Genomic DNA, 16681 nt, shown 5'->3' on the forward strand with positions numbered 1-16681 from the left:
AATTTTTTATATATATAAAATGATGTCCAATAAGTTATATCAGACTAAGTTTAAATATATATCTTCTCGCTGGAGAATGTTCGATGCGGGTAGAATCTTTTTTTACTTATACCTTTTCCATCCGTGGTAGAGCTCAACCAGCGTGGCGACCCTATCATCATGTGACTATGTGAGTACGTTATATCAGCACCACCTAAATAAACGACAGACTAGATAGCGACTCCACCAGGTAAACCAAGCGGGAGGCATTCGGTCTCCACATTTAATCGACGCCCTCACGTTTCGAATCTGAGCCTTTTCGGTGGAATCAAAGCTCCATTTCCACCGTGCTACTATCTTCGGTGGTGAACTGATTTTTTTTTTGGATTGCGTAGAAGCTCGAGATAAAGTAGAAATTATCTTTCTATGCACTAATGTTAAGACGGCAAAGTTGGTAATACATCAAAGAAGGCATTAAATTGCCCAGGCTCGAGCAAGTCCTGCTAATTTTTCTAATTATTATTATTATTATCTGAATTAAAACGGAGGCTAGGGAGGGTGACCACCAGCTTTTATTGCCAAACGGAGGCCGGGGAGGGTGCACCGAGTTGGTTATCGGTGATTTCACCAGCCGAAAAACCCAGTACCAGCGGTACGACCACTCCCGGTGTGATTGCCGCCTCCAATCCTTATATTCCATGCCAAATTAGGCCGTCCGTCCCCCTCTGTCGGCCATTTTCGCATAGATCTTGTGGACCGTGCAGCGCCTCATCAGCCATCTCTGCGGCCACAGCGCCGAAGTTTCTCCTCGTAAAGAACTTTAGCCGCCGGGCTGGTCGCAAATTCCGCACTTCAGCAGTAAAATAAATCCACTCTAGAGAGAGGGAGAGAGATGGGAAGGGGTAGGACGGAGATGGAGGTGGGAGCGGACGGGGTCGCTGTCATAACCATTGTCAACCCTCCCGTTAATGCCCTCTCCTTGGATGGTACCTTCTCTTGCTTTTGAAATTTTCGCTTTGCATCCTTTTATTCCTGGGACGTGTATTTGGACCTAGAAAATATTATATATGATGTGTTTTTCAGCTTGGATGATGATTTCATCTGGTTTATGCGATTTGATCATTTAGATTTTTTTGAATTTTTGTCTTTTAATGGCCTTGCATTAAATGGTTTAAGTGAATTTGCTCTTAGCAAAATTTAATGTATCACTAAGCTTTGTAGGTGGATACATTAAGTTTAGGGATAGTGTATCACTAAGCTTTGGGGTCAGTTGCTGCATTACTCAGCACCTTGATTGGTAAATTGGTTTGGCATGAGTTGACAAAGATACTGCATTTCATGTACTTTATCCATAATTATTTCTTTTTTTGGAATACCCTGATGTTAGATCTACTCTTATTCAGTATTGAAAAATTATGGTTTCCTTTGAACTGTTAAAGTATCATTTTTCTAATTAAATTCAATAGAAATATGTTGTCTGGTTTCTTTTTGCAGTACTAGTCAGCCTAAAAGAGAATTATGAAGAAGCTTTGAGAAGAGATGATGTGAAAGCGATTGTCCTCACAGGTATCTAGCAGTTTATGTAACAGAGTCTTCTGTTTTGAACAGATTTCTGTTAGACATTATATGATTACACTTACACCTTGTGACAATCGGACAGGTGCAGGAGGGAAGTTCTCAGGAGGTTTTGATATCAGTGCATTTCAAGAGGGAAAAAGTAAGATTAGCATGCATCTGACATTCAACATTTTTCCTATCATATGCTTTCTTTGTTTTGTTAATTTTACTTTTTTATACCATCAGCGAAGCAGGCAAAGGTTGATTTCTCAGCAAATGATTTTCTCAATGACACTTTAGAAGGTATAAGCTAGAGTTTTTAGCTTGATTCTTTTTAGCATCTATTATTTTTAGAAGATTTTATATCACTTTTTCCCCATATTTTTCCTCTTGTCAGGTGCTAGAAAACCTTCAGTGGCAGCTATCGATGGCCTTGCTCTTGGTGGTGGACTTGAGGTTGCAATGGTATGTGTTGGTATATATTACTAAATTACTTTTCACCTCAGTTTTAGTTTGCTTCTGAAGTTAAGCTATTTTATGTAACATGGTCATTTTTCCCTGGTCAGGCATGTCATGGTCGAATTTCTACTTCTACTGCTCAACTGGGTTTGCCTGAACTTCGGCTTGGAATTATTCCCGGCATGGGAGGTATTTTTGTAAACATGTTCTCCTTGCCAGTTTACAGAAGAAGAGTTTTTCTTGCATAATGCATGAACTATAATAAAGTGGGTTCCTTAAAAGTAAATTCTAAATTCATATATTAGTGAGATAGAACATGGTCTTAGGCATTTGGGAAATCTTCCTTGGAATTGCAAAAGTGGTTGCATTATTTCTCTTATAATACCATGTTGCACAGGTTTCTAGCTCTAAGCTTTCTATAATGGTTGAGCCGAACCACTGTCTCCATATGCAATGATGTAGGCTTGGTAATTGTGGAAGAATATGCGGCATACCCTTCAACATTTATATTTTGGTTAGGGTTCAAGTCAGAAATTATCTAGCACATGCTTAATAGCTTGGTTAGCTTTGAAACTATGAATAGGGTTTTATACATATTAACCACATACAGTAGAATGATCTTGAGAGTTTAGACTATTATATTTTCAAGGACCATTTATGTACCATGTTAAGCAGCTTATTATCACCCATTCTTATGAGTTTTCCTCCTTTTTTTTTTGCTAATAATTTGGTACTGCATGTAATACCTATTCACCAGTTAAATGTGGAAAACATATTTTGTGATTTTGGAGAACATAGCACGAAAATCCAAAGTACCGTGCCAGTTCGGGAGGTGGGATTTGATCACTTCAAATCAAATCGGGCGGTACGGGGCATACCGTACCGGTTCGGTACTGGTATGGGTGGCGTATTGACATTCGGTACGCTAAAAAAATTCCGTACCATACCATACCGACACCGTGCTAGTGTGGCACCGGTATGAGGTCTGGTACCAAGACGGCGAACCTTGCTTCAAATAGTGTTCAACCAGCATTTTTTTTTCTTTTGAGTAGGGGAGGAGAGCAGTTGTTAAATAGGCATTAAAGCAAATATATAGTATTTGGTGAATTGGCTTTTAATGTAAACTTGAGCATTTATATACCTTAAGTTGATGAATGTTGATGATGTGTCACATGACAAGTGATGGATGTCAACACTCCCTCCATTATAGCTAACTCTGAACTTGCTAACCGATCGATCATTCAAGAAAAATAGAAGAAAAATATTTAAAATTTAACTCTATGACTAGTTGGTGCACACATAACTCATGTTATGTTACTATGCTATGATATTTCTGATGATACCTTAACAACCTTTTTTACTTAATTAATGTGCTATAGTATTGCTTATATTAGCCTTTTTTTTGTTTATTTATTTATTTTCATAATATCTCTTATCAACTGCCCTCGTATGATTGCTCATTTATGATGATGTATTTTACCGTAATTCTTCATGTTTATCTTTCATTACTTATTGCAATGACCTCTTTTTATGCATTCTTTTAAGTTTAACTAGCACAGAGTAAATACTCTTTTTATGGTTTGGTAATACTGTGCCCATTGACTAGCACAGAGTAATGAGGTAGGCAAAGGACTTTACAAACTTGTCTCTCTCATAAACAGGTTGTTGTGCTATTTACCTTTGCATTCTTTTGCACTATCAGACATACTTTCCTTGTTCCAGGGACACAACGTCTACCACGCCTTGTCGGTCTTTCAAAAGCTCTTGAAATGATGCTGGTAATTTGCTCTTAATTTTTGTTGCCTATTATTGTTGTTTTTGTTAAAAAATCATCTACCTTCAGTTCTTAAGTCAAATTTCATGGATCATCACTTTCATATTCTATTTCTCTGCATAGATGTCCAAGTCAATGAATGGAGACGAAGCTCATGCATTGGGTCTTGTGGACGCCATTGTTTCACCCGATGAACTGGTCAAGACTGCTCGTTCTTGGGCTTTGGACATTGTTGAATTAAGAAGGCCATGGATTAAAAGTCTTTACAGAACTGACAAATTAGAGCCTCTTGGGATGGCTAGAGAAATTCTCAATTTTGCAAGAGATCAGGCTCAAAAACAAGCTGCTAAACTCCAACATCCTCTGATTTGTATTGATGTCATTGAAGAGGGTATAGTTTCAGGACCCCTAGCCGGACTTTGGAAGGTAAGTTTATTATTTTGCTGTATCTCCTAGTAGAGCCAGTTATCAAACTTTTTTCATTTGTCTAACATTTGGTGTTGACAGGAATTGTACTCTTCTCGGATGCTTCAATCTTCTGAGACAAGCAAGAGCTTGATGCACATCTTCTTTGCACAACGTGCGACCTCAAAGGTTAATGGAATTCTGTGTGGCATTTGAGGTTATATGCATTTAGTACATTTTTGCTTCTCCATGTGCCATGTTTATGGATTAAACTTTGTTCTCAGTCTTCTAATGCTGTACTCATGTCCTTTTTTTTTCTAAATTTGATGCACCATAATTCCCTGTGATCCCATCGTTAAGATAAATAAAACTACTACCACATGAATTCATGAGGTGATGTTTGCTGCCAAACTGACAAAATTAAGAATGACAATTTATTGATCTAAGGATTTGATGCTTGAAACAACAAACAGATTGTATACCATGCTTCTATATTTCTAGAAACTGGTTTCTTGACAACTCTGCAATAACCTTGGTTTTGAAACGGGCTAGTTTTTAAGGTACAAAATCTGTGCACATGCGTAGGTAAACCTGATGGTATAGCCTACTGGTCCCGGAACTTTCTCTTAATCATTTTGATTAACTGCAGCTATTCAAGTTTACTTGTTTTGCTGTGATTAGTTATGGGAAACTATTGTCAGTAGACATTTTCTCATGTGATCCTGATGAAGTTTTTCCAGAAAGCTCCTTGATAATAGAATTTCGTAACAGATATTGTATAGGAGGCTATTTTCCATTGTTTTCATTGAAGAATATTGCACTATTTTGGAGGCCATGCATGTTTAGGAGGCTATGTTGAGTTTCTTTTTCAGTGAACCTATTAGTTTGTACACTTTGTGATGTGATAGGTTCCCGGCATTACCGACATAGGCTTGACGCCCAGAAGAATACGTAAAGTTGCGATCGTTGGAGGAGGTTTAATGGGTTCTGGAATTGCCACTGCACTGATACTGAGCAATTATTTGGTAATCCTAAAAGAAGTAAATGAGAACTTCTTACAGTCAGGGATTGGCAAAGTCAAAGGTTACTGTGACTTCAATTAACCTCCTCATTATATAGGGGACATTTTTTTTCTAAATTCTATATCTCTTTCTTTTTCACATGCATGATAGCTATTATACTTACTTTCTAGGTTTCTTTTCAGCCAATTTGCAGGGTTATGTCAAGAAAAGAAAAATGACTCAAGAGGAATGCGGGAAGGCCCTCTCTCTCCTCATAGGTGTTCTTGACTATGAGCACTTCAAAGATGTGGACATGGTCATTGAGGTAACTTCATAGTTAATCTTTTCCTTTTAGCTTTCTCATTCCAATCCTCTGAAACTTTTATTTGTCTTTTCAACTCTTGCTTTTTCTGTTTGATTGGCCTTAAACATTTGTAAGTTGTGACAGGCAGTTATCGAGAATGTGTCTTTAAAGCAGCAAATATTTGCTGATCTGGAAAAATACTGCCCTCCTCATTGCATACTTGCAAGTAACACTTCGACGATTGACTTAAATTCAATCGGAGAGAAGACTATGTCGCAAGATCGTATTGTGGGTGCACATTTTTTTAGGTAATGCGATTTTAAGCGCAACGTTTCTTTTTATTTTTGTACCTCCATCTGATGTGTTCTTATTCTGCAGTCCTGCCCATGTCATGCCGCTTTTGGAGATAGTTTATACTCGTACAACCTCTCCACAAGTTGTTGTGGACTTGCTAGGTGTTGCAAGGAAGATTCATAAAACCCCTATTGTTGTTGGGAACTGTACTGGTTTTGCTGTCAATCGGATGTTTTTTCCTTACTCACAGGCAGCCGCTTTACTTGTTGATCATGGCTTAGATGTGTATCAGATTGATCGTGTGATTACCAAATTTGGAATGCCAATGGGGCCTTTCAGGTATTAATAAATCTTACTTTGAAACTGGAATTTGGATTTATCTTTCTTATTAGAACTGTCCATATTGCATATGACTAGGCAATGGATTTGATAAGTCATCTGGTCTGAGGTTGGGGAGAGCAGAAAGATTGTTGCTTGTTTCCTATGTAATTGAGTGACCTAAGGCCTTTTATTGCTGTGTCTACACAGACTGGCTGATCTGGTTGGGTTCAAGGTCGCTGTGGCTACTGGTACCCAATACCTCCAAAGTTTCCCTGAGAGATGCTACAGGTCAATGTTGATACCCATTATGCTTCAGGATAAAAGGATAGGTACTAATGTTTTTTTGACTGCTATAGAATTAGTGCAAGATTATGTCAATATCCTCCTTTAGGCCTTATGGCAATTCACTTGCCAATCCATCTACCGCATCAGAGCCCAAAATTTCAGTACCCATACACCTTTGTAAGTTGTAACATTTATGACAGGTGAATCTTCGCGCAAGGGGTTCTATGTGTATGATGAAAAATGGAAGGCTAGTCCAGATCCTGATATAAAGAAGTACATTGAGAAATCAAGGAGCATATCTGCTGTTACCCAAGGCCCCAAGGTCTCCTTGTTTTCTCTAAAAACTGAATCCTGTTCTTATTTTAGGACTAAATTTTACTTGATTACTTCCGCCTTATCTGCACATAGTGTCGAAACAGTCTGGGTTTCTTTGTTAAACTTCATCCTTTTCCCATGTGATAATCAACATCATTGCTATTAATTCAAATAATATTACTATTTGCAACTTGTTGATTGTTGATATAATTATTTTGTTTCTTATGCTGTGCTCCCACAATTAAACCAGAGTTGCCACTTATTGGAAACTTCAAAATGCATCAGATGCATTAATGTATTTTAGGGATGAGTGCAGGTGATCGAGCTAGCAGATAAAGATATAATAGAGATGATATTCTTCCCTGTTGTAAATGAGGCTTGTCGTGTCCTCGATGAAGGAATTGCTTCCAAGTCATCGGATCTTGATATTGCCTCCATCATGGGCATGGGTTTTCCCTCATACAGGTCATATTCTTTGTCATTAACATTAGTAAGTGATTCTTGGTTACTTGCTAAGTAGGCTGCTACAAAGCTGCACTTGACATCATTTCTTGACACCAGGGGTGGCACTATGTTTTGGGCCGACTCTTTAGGGGCAAATTATGTATTTTCTAGACTGGAGGAATGGTCAAAGATGTATGGCGATTTTTTCAAGCCTTGCGCATATCTGAAAGAAAGAGCCACAAGAGGCATACCTCTGGTGAGAGTTGAATTCTTTTCTTTGAATGGTGCATTGAGCAATGTAGTTTGTCCATTTCATCATCTAAATGTATCTTTAATGGATGCAGAGTGCCCAGGTTAATCAAGCCAAGTCCCGATTATAGAGTACTAGTGCGGCGATCTTTTCATCCTTTTATCCATGGAATTGATGGCAAGTTATTTTTGATGGTATTGTTCTCAGCTAAGTGATTGATGAACAACATGGACATTGTATTGTTTTCAAGCTAAGCTGTGGAAAGAGCCCATGTTTTTTATGATGATCCCAAATAGGATTAGCATATGGTAGCTGCAGCATGTTTTTTCCCCATCCCTCGATTGTTGTGAGTTATATTTAGTATGCTTGCTTTGTATAAAAGACGAGTGGCTATGTGATGTGCCATTAGAAACACAAGGAACTGAGGTAGTGTGGATTCACCAGTAACCAGATCTTGTGTAATTTCTGTTTCATGACAAATTGGATCCCTTTACCTTACTTATGGTCATGATTCTAATACTATGGATTTCAAAAATACTAATTGTCGTTTTGAATTAATGTTTTTCTTTTTCATCTTATACTTTGCGAAGATTTGAGTAACTCCTGCAAGCATGGTACACGATTATCTTTTCGTAAAAATAATCTCGATTATTAATGCATTTAAGGCCCTCAAAAAGGATGGAGAAAATCAAATGATGATTTCTTATGGTAACTCATTTCTTGAGAATGAATTGGATAGAATCATCTCAAAAAGAGAATAGAATGGAATCGAAGAAGATGGTTAAAAGGGGATGCCTGCTGGTGCATGGAAATGTATCAATTAGAATTGTGATTCACATGAGGCGTAAAGGCCTTCCTTTTACGTCCGCCACCCACCACCAAATTCAACATTAATGATTGAAAAATAAAATTATAGGCTAGCGGATGTGATCTAAAAGGTCTTAAAATATCTATGTACAAAAAAATCGTACCATATAGAGATTACTAGTCCATATATCAAATCAATTGAAATTACAACTATATATTTGAGATGATTTGATGCATAAACTAGGATTCTTTAAATCATATATATTTTAGATTTTCGATTATTAATATTGAATTGGATGATGGGTGCAAAGTTTTGTGTTATATTTTTTGTGTATTGTAATTGTGCCTTTAGTTAGAGCGAACAAAAATTCAATCATATATATCAACTTCTTTCTGCCTACCGACGATAGTAGTGGACAGTAGCAATGCTCCTATCACTTAAGTCGGCAAAATTAGACCAAGACTGTACGTGAATGAACTATGGAACCCCTTCGCTTTTGGCGTAGGGGGAGACAACGATAAGGACAGAGGGATAGGGACACCACAAAAGAAAGGCACGGGACCCCATTCGAAAGGATAGGGGAACCGCTCTGGATCGATAGAGTTGGTGATGGGTTATTGCTCTTCTTCTGCCAACCACATATTCTATCCTCTCTTCATCCGCTTATACTTCCCTGGACTTTCATTTCCTCTAGCTCCGAGGTCCATGCCATGGCACTAGATCCAAGCTTCATTGTTGGAATTGTGGGTAAGTCTCCCTTCTTCCCAAGTACCTCTTCTTATCATTTACATGGCGACATATGATGAGTTGCTTGGTTTTTTGTCAGGGAATGTGATATCCATACTAGTCTTTGCTTCTCCCATGTGAGTTCATGAAGCTCCCCTTCTTCAAACACTAAACAGCTGTTATTGTTATATTATCACTTCTTACTTAGTTTTGAGGTGGTGTTTTGTTGGATGTGATGGTTCAGAGGCACCTTCCGGCGGGTGGTGAAGAAGAAATCCACCGAGAGTTTCAAATGGCAGCCTTATGTCACCACTTTACTCAGTACTTCACTGTGGACTTTTTATGGTCTCCTCAAGCCTGGAGGTCTCCTCGTGGTCACGGTTAATGGCATTGGAACCGTGTTGCAGGCCATCTATGTGACTCTTTATCTCGTCTACGCTCCCAGGGACACAAGGGTGATGGCTTTGTTTCCTTCTCTTTGTCCATGGAAGAAAGTGTGAACTCAAGTAGGCTGGGTTATATTTGGCTGTTTGATATTTGATTTCAGGTGAAGATGGCAAAGTTGGTGGCAGTTTTGAATGTGGGATTTTTGGGGTTGGTGATACTGGTCACTCTTCTGGCAATCCATGGGAGTGTCCGGCTTACTGTGATAGGGTTCTTGTGTGCAGCTTTGACCGTGGGCATGTATGTTTCGCCCTTGGCAGCTATGGTATGCAAAGCAAATTTTTTGTTCCCCTTGTTAATATCAACCCACGCGGATTACACAATATAAATGTGGGAATTGAATAAGCTATATTTGATGCTTAATTTGTATAATATCATAAATGCTTCTAAAATGTGTAATGTATTAGCATGACCAATTCATTTGTCTTTTGAGCAAAGACAAATTCATGCAAGTTATTAGTTTCTTTTAAGATAACAAATATGTAACCCTGTAACTCTCTTTTCAATTATACTGGCCAGGAATGATTGTTTGTATAACACACCGATAAACAAATCAAAATATAGTCTTTAAACTTTATGTTGCTTGGTAATGGTGTATAATGTTATAAAGATACATAACTGTTATGCACTGCAATACCTATACACTCATATAAATTTATTGAGGCTGAGACCAACTACATGATCCCTTTGTTATGCAGAGAATGGTGGTGAAAACGATGAGTGTTGAGTACATGCCCTTCTTCCTCTCCTTCTTCCTCTTCCTCAATGGTGGAGTATGGAGTGTCTACTCTCTGCTCGTACAAGATTACTTCATTGGTGTAAGTTCTTTTTAGTTGATTTTACTATGCAAGAAAGTTTTTCTTAAGCTTGTAGATACAAACTTTCTGTATGATCTCCCTAACCATCAACCATATCTAAAAGATTCCAAGGAAAATGTATGAAAAATGATTAAAAAAAAACACAAGGAAGCATAATAAAAGATATAAGTAATGTAAGGAAAAGACTGCATACTTTGGCACATTAGGTCCTTTAGTATTTCCCAATGATTAGTAACTTGTGTCCATGAAAATTTTGTTACTTTGCCCATTCCAACAGAGGGTTCAGATTGATCCCTGCCTTCTTCATTAGGGGTATAGGTTCATCTAAACTTGGTTTTAATCTGAATTCCAAGTATTGATTCTAGCACATGAGCTCGCATTGCTTTAAAACTAGCAGTCTAATGCATAGATTGAATAATGGTGCTACCTACTCTGCTAGTAAAAGTCTCTTGGTGATTGCTAGGGAATCGAAATTGTGTAGTAGAATACTACATTGTCATGTCTGGGGGTTAGGGAGTATTAGAGGAGGTATTCCTTCTGTTCTGTAGCCTATATTTTCCCATTGGCCTAAAGTACAGCATGCATGAAACTTGTCCCGAGCTAACCCTTGGTTTGCACAAGCGAAATTTGGAAGATCTAAATCTGCTTATGGTGGAACACTGAGAGTGAAAAAAAAGAGGCTGTTCATCCATAAGGTCTAGAGAGAGCCAAACATACAAAGCTAATTGATCCCTACGTGCAAAGGTTATTTTCATGTTTTGAATCCACAATACTCAAGTCCTAGCAAGGCAATCTTAACGTTGCGCCAAGACTTGCCCTCTATAGTACAACATTGAGAGTGATCTCTTAAAAGTTGAACCTTGTCTCAAGCAACATTTATTTGGGCTGTTAAGTTAATCTATGAAGATTAAATATATGGTCTACCAAGCAAAGGACTCAAATAATTAAAGTTGAACCAGGAATTTAGATTTCGGGTCACTAATTTGATATTCTAAGTGATGTTTTTTTGTAGGTTCCAAATTGTGTTGGTTTTGCATTAGGCTCGGTTCAACTGGTCCTCTATGCTATATATAAAAGGAAGACGCCGTTGGCAAAGGCAGCAGAGACAGATGAAGAGGAGGGCTCAGCACACCTTGTGGGCGAAGTGGAGATGCAAGGATATGAAGGCAAGAATAGCTTCCATGCAGCTCAACAGAGGCATTTGAACAAAGGTAGCAGCCTACCAAAACCATCAATACCCCGCCAAACTAGCTTAAACAAAGTTGTGAGATCCTTGTCCATGACTGCTTATGAGCTGCACTCATATTGGCACCAAAATGATCGTTTGGGGAGTTAAGAACATAGCACCTCTCAAGATGATCCAACTCTCTTACAAGTGAGGGAATCTTATAAGCTAGAGGTACTTCCAATTGTGCAACTTGTTTTGAGAAATCTAAGTTCTTAATGTGGATTTTCTTGTTAATTTAGTTTAGAATTTTTCTTTTGTATGTATACCCTCCTAAATATATGAAATTGCATGAATACCCTATTTGTATGTATATCTTCTTCTTTTTTTTTTGTATATATACCCATACTATTTAATGTTGTTAAAAAATAAATAGCTTAAAATTAAAATGACTGAAAATATCCTTATGGGTAGATATACAAAAGAAAGTTATAAGGGTATACATGCAAATAGAAGCTTTACAAAGGTATTAATGCAAGTTTTTATATTTAACAAGATATATATTAAAAAAATCAAAACTCGGCTGAAATTTGCCAAGCTTTTTATGATTCAGTTGGATTGGTAAGTCAAAAAAAGATCGAGCCACATTATCAATTTTTTAAAGATTTTTTACATGAATATCTTTCTAAATATCGGATTTTGCATGAATATTCTTCCAAAATTGATATTTGCATGTATATCCTCGTAGAATACTTGTTTTGCTATTCTATCATTTTTTATCTTTATTTTTGCATATGTACCCATACCAGCTGACGCCGTTAAGAAATTATCGGTTTCAAATTAAAATGACAAAATGCCCTTAATGGATAGACATGTAAATAGAAATATTTATAAAGGTATACAAGCAAATAACAATTTTACAAGAATATCCATGCAATTTTGCATATTTAGAAAGGTATATATGCAAAAAAGAATTCTAGTAGATGAAAAGAATTTAGACACATTAATTAATGTGATGGAGCACAGGAGAAAAGCCTCCGGCCCTCCATGAATGGGAGGAGTCATGCAACGCGTGGCCTCGTAGACCCACATCCATGCGTGCATTTCGTACCGGAGAACATATAAAAGTTCCTAGTTTGTCATTCAGCGGGATCACAATTCGCATAGCGCCGGAGATAAAAATAATAAAAATAATAAAATAAAAATTTTATTTTATTTTTAATTAAAATAAATATAATTTTTATTAACTTACAGGTGTTTATGCAAAACCAGTGTTTTATGGAGACACAGATATAAATATGAATTTGAAGAGGGTATTCATACAAAGTTGAATTTTTCGAAGGGTATTTTTGTATATATATATTTTTGAGATCTTGAATCAGTTAAGTTGGAATATCTGGTGATCATTTTGGTAATGCTATTCTACATTTGATTTTGATATAATTATCATTATTGAATGTACGAATTTGCATATCTTTCTTTATTTAAAAAAGATTAAAACATATCAAATTTAAATTAATTATAGATGCTTAGATTAGCAAAATATTTTTTAATGATTCGTAAATGTTGAGTTGTTGTTTGTTTTTGATGTGGGAATTTCGTAAAAGTAATATGATTTATTCTATAAGAGTTGATATTAACATGATTTAATCTTTTTTTGTTATCTGTTTTTATTAATGGATTATACTTGCTAGATTTTGAGCATTTTTATTGTTTTTTTAAGTGCATACCCTCCTAAATATGCGTAATTGCATGCATACGCTTGCAAAATTACTATTTGTATGTATATCCATATAATTTTTTTTAGCATGTCTACTCGTAAGGCTATTTTAGTCATTTTAATTTTAAATCGTTTAGTTTTAATTCGTTAAATGGTATGGGTACATATATAAAAAAAAAGTAAAAGAATTTTATACATGCAAAATGAGTATTTGATGAGGGTACATATATAAATAGTAATTTTATGAGGATATTCATATAATTTTATATATTTTAAAAGATATATATGCAAAAAAAAACTTTTTAATTTAAGAAAGAAATAACATCACAATCTCAAACAACAAACTGTTGAGTTTGTTTGTGTCACATGATCCTGGTGAGGGTGAGCATGAGCCACTGGCTGTAGATTTCTTGATCAAATACACTCTTTGGGAGTGAATCCATGAAAGCTTTAATTTGAGAGATCCAAGTAGAAAAATGAAATGGGTTGAAGATCTGACGTAATTAAAAGACCATTTTACAGTGCAATGTGCACGTTGGGAGTAATTTAAGGTTCATTACCATGTATTTATGTTCATCCTAGTGCAGGAAATCAAGAACAATATAATAAAATGAGAAAAGTGAGAGATCCATTCTCAACGCTATTAATACCAATAGTATTGTGAGGACCGGTGCGGGCGTGTATTTAGTTCTACATCGGTTATTTACTGGGTAGATCTTAAGTACTTATACAGAATTAAGGAACCCAAATAATACCTTTCGGCTAGCCATTTTGGATGAGGTCTTGAGTTGTTACAAATGGTATTAGAGTGGACCCGACTCATAACCTATATGGACTAAGGGATACTGCAGCACGGATCCATTGAGGCTGACCATGGGCCGATCGTGGTGTTTGTAATTAGATTTGAACCCTTAGCCTGACGAGAACGTTAGGGCTTGAACGGGAAGAGTATGTGAGGACTCGTGTGGACGTGTGTTTAGTCCCACATCGATTATTCATTGGATAGATCTTCGGTACTTATATAGGATCAAGGAATCCAAATAATATCTTTTGACTAGCTATTTTGGATGAGGTCCTGAGCTGTTTCATGTATATGCAACCTACAACTTCTAACTATAAGCGTGATAATTTATGATCCAACCTATCAACCCGACATGCAAACGATCTGCTTTAAGCAGATTTGGGTTTGACACAAACGAGTTTCGGTCATACATGGATCAACCAGTCTAGATCTGTTTATTAAATAAGTTAAATTTAGGTTTAGATTTTTGACCCATTTAATTCGTTTGATTCATTTAATAATTGGATCAGGTAGTTACTTGATCCATTTAACTTATTTAAAATCTGTTTAATTTGTTTAATCTTGCTTAACTTATTTAATATATTTAATATATTTAATCTATTTAATCTGTTTAATTTTGCTTAACTTATTTCTGATCTATTTAACTTATTTCTGATCTATTTAATCTATTGAATATATTTAATATGTTAAAGATTTATTTAATCTATTTAACTTATTCTGGTATGTTTGATAAATAGATTATGCAAGTCGGATCAATTTATCTGTTGAATAAATATATCGGATTAAAATATAAAAATTTAACCTCTTTAATAAATATAATAAATTTGAATTGACCAATCCGACTCACATTCAATCATTCATGGATTGCCACTCCTACTTACGTAAAGATAAATCCAAAATATTGCCCAAATCTCAACCATCGAGCCCTCTTAGATACGTGGCTCCAGGCCATGGCCATGGGTGCCTTCTCTCAAAACTTTTGGACCAACGAGAAGCAAAAGCACGTCAAAGGGCTTCGTGTACCCCTGAAGTCTGCAGTACTGTGGCTATTAAAAAAACCGGTATTGATGGTTGGGTCTAAAATTTAAAATTTTAGATTGAATTAAATCCTTATATAGATATCAAGGTTTTCTCCTGATTGAACTCAATCTCTCTTCCTCCCTAACAGGTGGTTTCTCTCCTATATCGAGGAGATGAAGCAAGTAAACATTAACAGCTTAAATTTTAAGTTGAATTATGTTTCAGCAAATATCACCTCCTTCTGGTGTCCTACAACAGCTATTGAAGCTTAGTTTTGGACAAGTAGGTGGATAAAGGGGCTTGCTTTTGACTTCACTTCGAGTTCTACTCTAATTTTAAAGCATTATAAAATTTATTTTTTATTTATTATCAGTCTTTCTTTCCACTCCATTGGACTCTCTAGCCTGTCTCATTTCCGGTTTTTCCAAAGACATGAAAAATATCACCTCACAGTAGATGGCAGACCTCTTCTTTTGAAGCTGGGTGTGCCGAGCGATCATTTCTGCCAAAGAGATTCTCCATGCGCTTCCAAACTTTGGCACAGAGTTGTCTTGGAGATTGGATACCCATAAGAATATGCCCATAATTTAATAAGTTTTAGTTACTTGCATATGCTTCTTAGAATGGATATTTAATGCATTCGAGTTAATGTGCCGACAAGAAAGCGTGGGATAATGATTTTTAAAAAAATTATATATAAGGTCATGTTCTGAAAAAAGTTATTTTAACTCTAGAAATTGATTCGACCACACAAAAACCCCAACAACCGGTCCCCAACCCCACGTACCTTTCCTGCTTTTGTTTTTTGTTTTTTTTTCTTTTTTTATCACAGCCCATAACCATAACCATGCATGACTTCAAGTAGGCTCCACCAACTTTGTTCTTGCAAACCCCATGGCATGAGACTCGCACAAGCTTGGTTTTAATTAAGCTTACAGCAACTTCATCCGGACGTTGATCATGTTATATATCCATCATTGATTTTGATTAATTAAGAACCTGCCCATATGGTGTTGTCTGTCAATTTTCTTTGGATGAGGCATCAGATGTGAGGGGAAGGGATGGTCATATGGAGGCATGCATGAAGATACAGCAAATGCAGCACTTAATTACGAAAGACAGTGTCCAAAGAATTAGAGAAAGGGTTGGCCCAGTGTAATCTACTTGATATTCATTGAAGATATGATTTATAACTTATGTCTGCTCGTCAATCATTGTAACGTGCAGGGATGAGAGGTGCGAGCTTGGGCATCTTAATTTAATCACTATGCTTCACACTCATCAGATCACCAAATTCTACAGGTTGCATTTTTCTTATAAATCAGGTGATTTAAGAAAAAAATATATTTCTGAGGAACATATTCTACAAGAAAATGAAGTCCCTACATAAGTGGGTTATTTTTCGTGAAGTATTTTACTCCTCAATATTTGTGCAGTTTAGAACCGTCGATCGAGAGTTTCCCATAAAGAAGTAGGTGTCGCTCGCAATCTACATACATAGAGATTATTCATGCATAACATGGACCATTCTTATACCAATGCTAGCATACGCATCTACAACAATAACAGCAACAATAACAAAAATAATAACAATAAAAATAATAAAAAATAACAATAATAATGATGGCGGCGGCAGCCGCAGCAACAGCAACAGCAACAACAATAATAATAAAATTAATTAGATAAATAAGTAATATGTTTTTTTTTGCAAAAAAAAAAGAGAGATATTTGTGGTGATACCGTTCACCAATGAAGTAGGCATGGCATTTCTTTTTGAATATTTTATGCAA

At 36.3% G+C, this 16681-nt stretch overlaps 2 protein-coding genes across 3 annotated transcripts; both read left to right on the top strand.

The window, feature by feature from the left end:
- The first annotated feature begins 588 nt into the window (after positions 1-588).
- On the top strand, positions 589-7923 carry LOC103703626 (glyoxysomal fatty acid beta-oxidation multifunctional protein MFP-a-like). Of its 2 annotated transcripts, XM_008786538.4 has the most exons (18): positions 591-965; positions 1474-1545; positions 1640-1696; positions 1783-1839; positions 1934-2001; positions 2103-2184; positions 3718-3773; positions 3893-4195; positions 4277-4363; positions 5083-5257; positions 5379-5500; positions 5624-5787; positions 5858-6112; positions 6302-6423; positions 6580-6701; positions 7011-7159; positions 7256-7394; positions 7483-7923. In XM_008786538.4, the coding sequence occupies exons 1-18, from the start codon at positions 872-874 to the stop codon at positions 7516-7518; spliced, it is 2160 nt and encodes a 719-aa protein (XP_008784760.2). In that variant the 5' UTR covers positions 591-871; the 3' UTR covers positions 7519-7923. The 2 variants fall into 2 exon arrangements, with proteins under 2 accessions (XP_008784761.2, XP_008784760.2); XM_008786539.4 differs by lacking the exon at positions 4277-4363 and having other exon boundaries at positions 589-965.
- Positions 7924-8735: 812 nt separating this feature from the next.
- LOC108511163 (bidirectional sugar transporter SWEET16-like) lies at positions 8736-11722 on the top strand. Its single transcript, XM_017841920.3, has 6 exons — positions 8736-8943; positions 9023-9059; positions 9167-9377; positions 9470-9631; positions 10065-10184; positions 11197-11722. Exons 1-6 carry the CDS (start codon positions 8907-8909, stop codon positions 11518-11520), a joined length of 891 nt encoding a protein of 296 aa, XP_017697409.2. The 5' UTR covers positions 8736-8906; the 3' UTR covers positions 11521-11722.
- The last annotated feature ends 4959 nt before the right edge of the window (positions 11723-16681 follow it).

The sequence above is a fragment of the Phoenix dactylifera genome, unplaced genomic scaffold (genome assembly GCF_009389715.1).
Source record: "Phoenix dactylifera cultivar Barhee BC4 unplaced genomic scaffold, palm_55x_up_171113_PBpolish2nd_filt_p 000366F, whole genome shotgun sequence".
Taxonomy (NCBI): Eukaryota; Viridiplantae; Streptophyta; class Magnoliopsida; order Arecales; family Arecaceae; genus Phoenix; species Phoenix dactylifera.

What these genes read in the sequence shown, in the direction of transcription:
- LOC103703626 (XM_008786538.4), top strand. Translation starts at nt 872, where the DNA reads ATGGGAAGGGGTAGGACGGAGATGGAGGTGGGAGCGGACGGGGTCGCT. An exon ending in TCTCAATGACACTTTAGAAG is followed by an intron (nt 1,840 to 1,933) that starts GTATAAGCTAGA and finishes TCCTCTTGTCAG; the next exon opens with GTGCTAGAAAACCTTCAGTG. An exon ending in GTGGGTGCACATTTTTTTAG is followed by an intron (nt 5,788 to 5,857) that starts GTAATGCGATTT and finishes CTTATTCTGCAG; the next exon opens with TCCTGCCCATGTCATGCCGC.
- LOC108511163 (XM_017841920.3), top strand. Translation starts at nt 8,907, where the DNA reads ATGGCACTAGATCCAAGCTTCATTGTTGGAATTGTGG. An exon ending in CTTCATTGTTGGAATTGTGG is followed by an intron (nt 8,944 to 9,022) that starts GTAAGTCTCCCT and finishes GTTTTTTGTCAG; the next exon opens with GGAATGTGATATCCATACTA. An exon ending in TACAAGATTACTTCATTGGT is followed by an intron (nt 10,185 to 11,196) that starts GTAAGTTCTTTT and finishes GTTTTTTTGTAG; the next exon opens with GTTCCAAATTGTGTTGGTTT.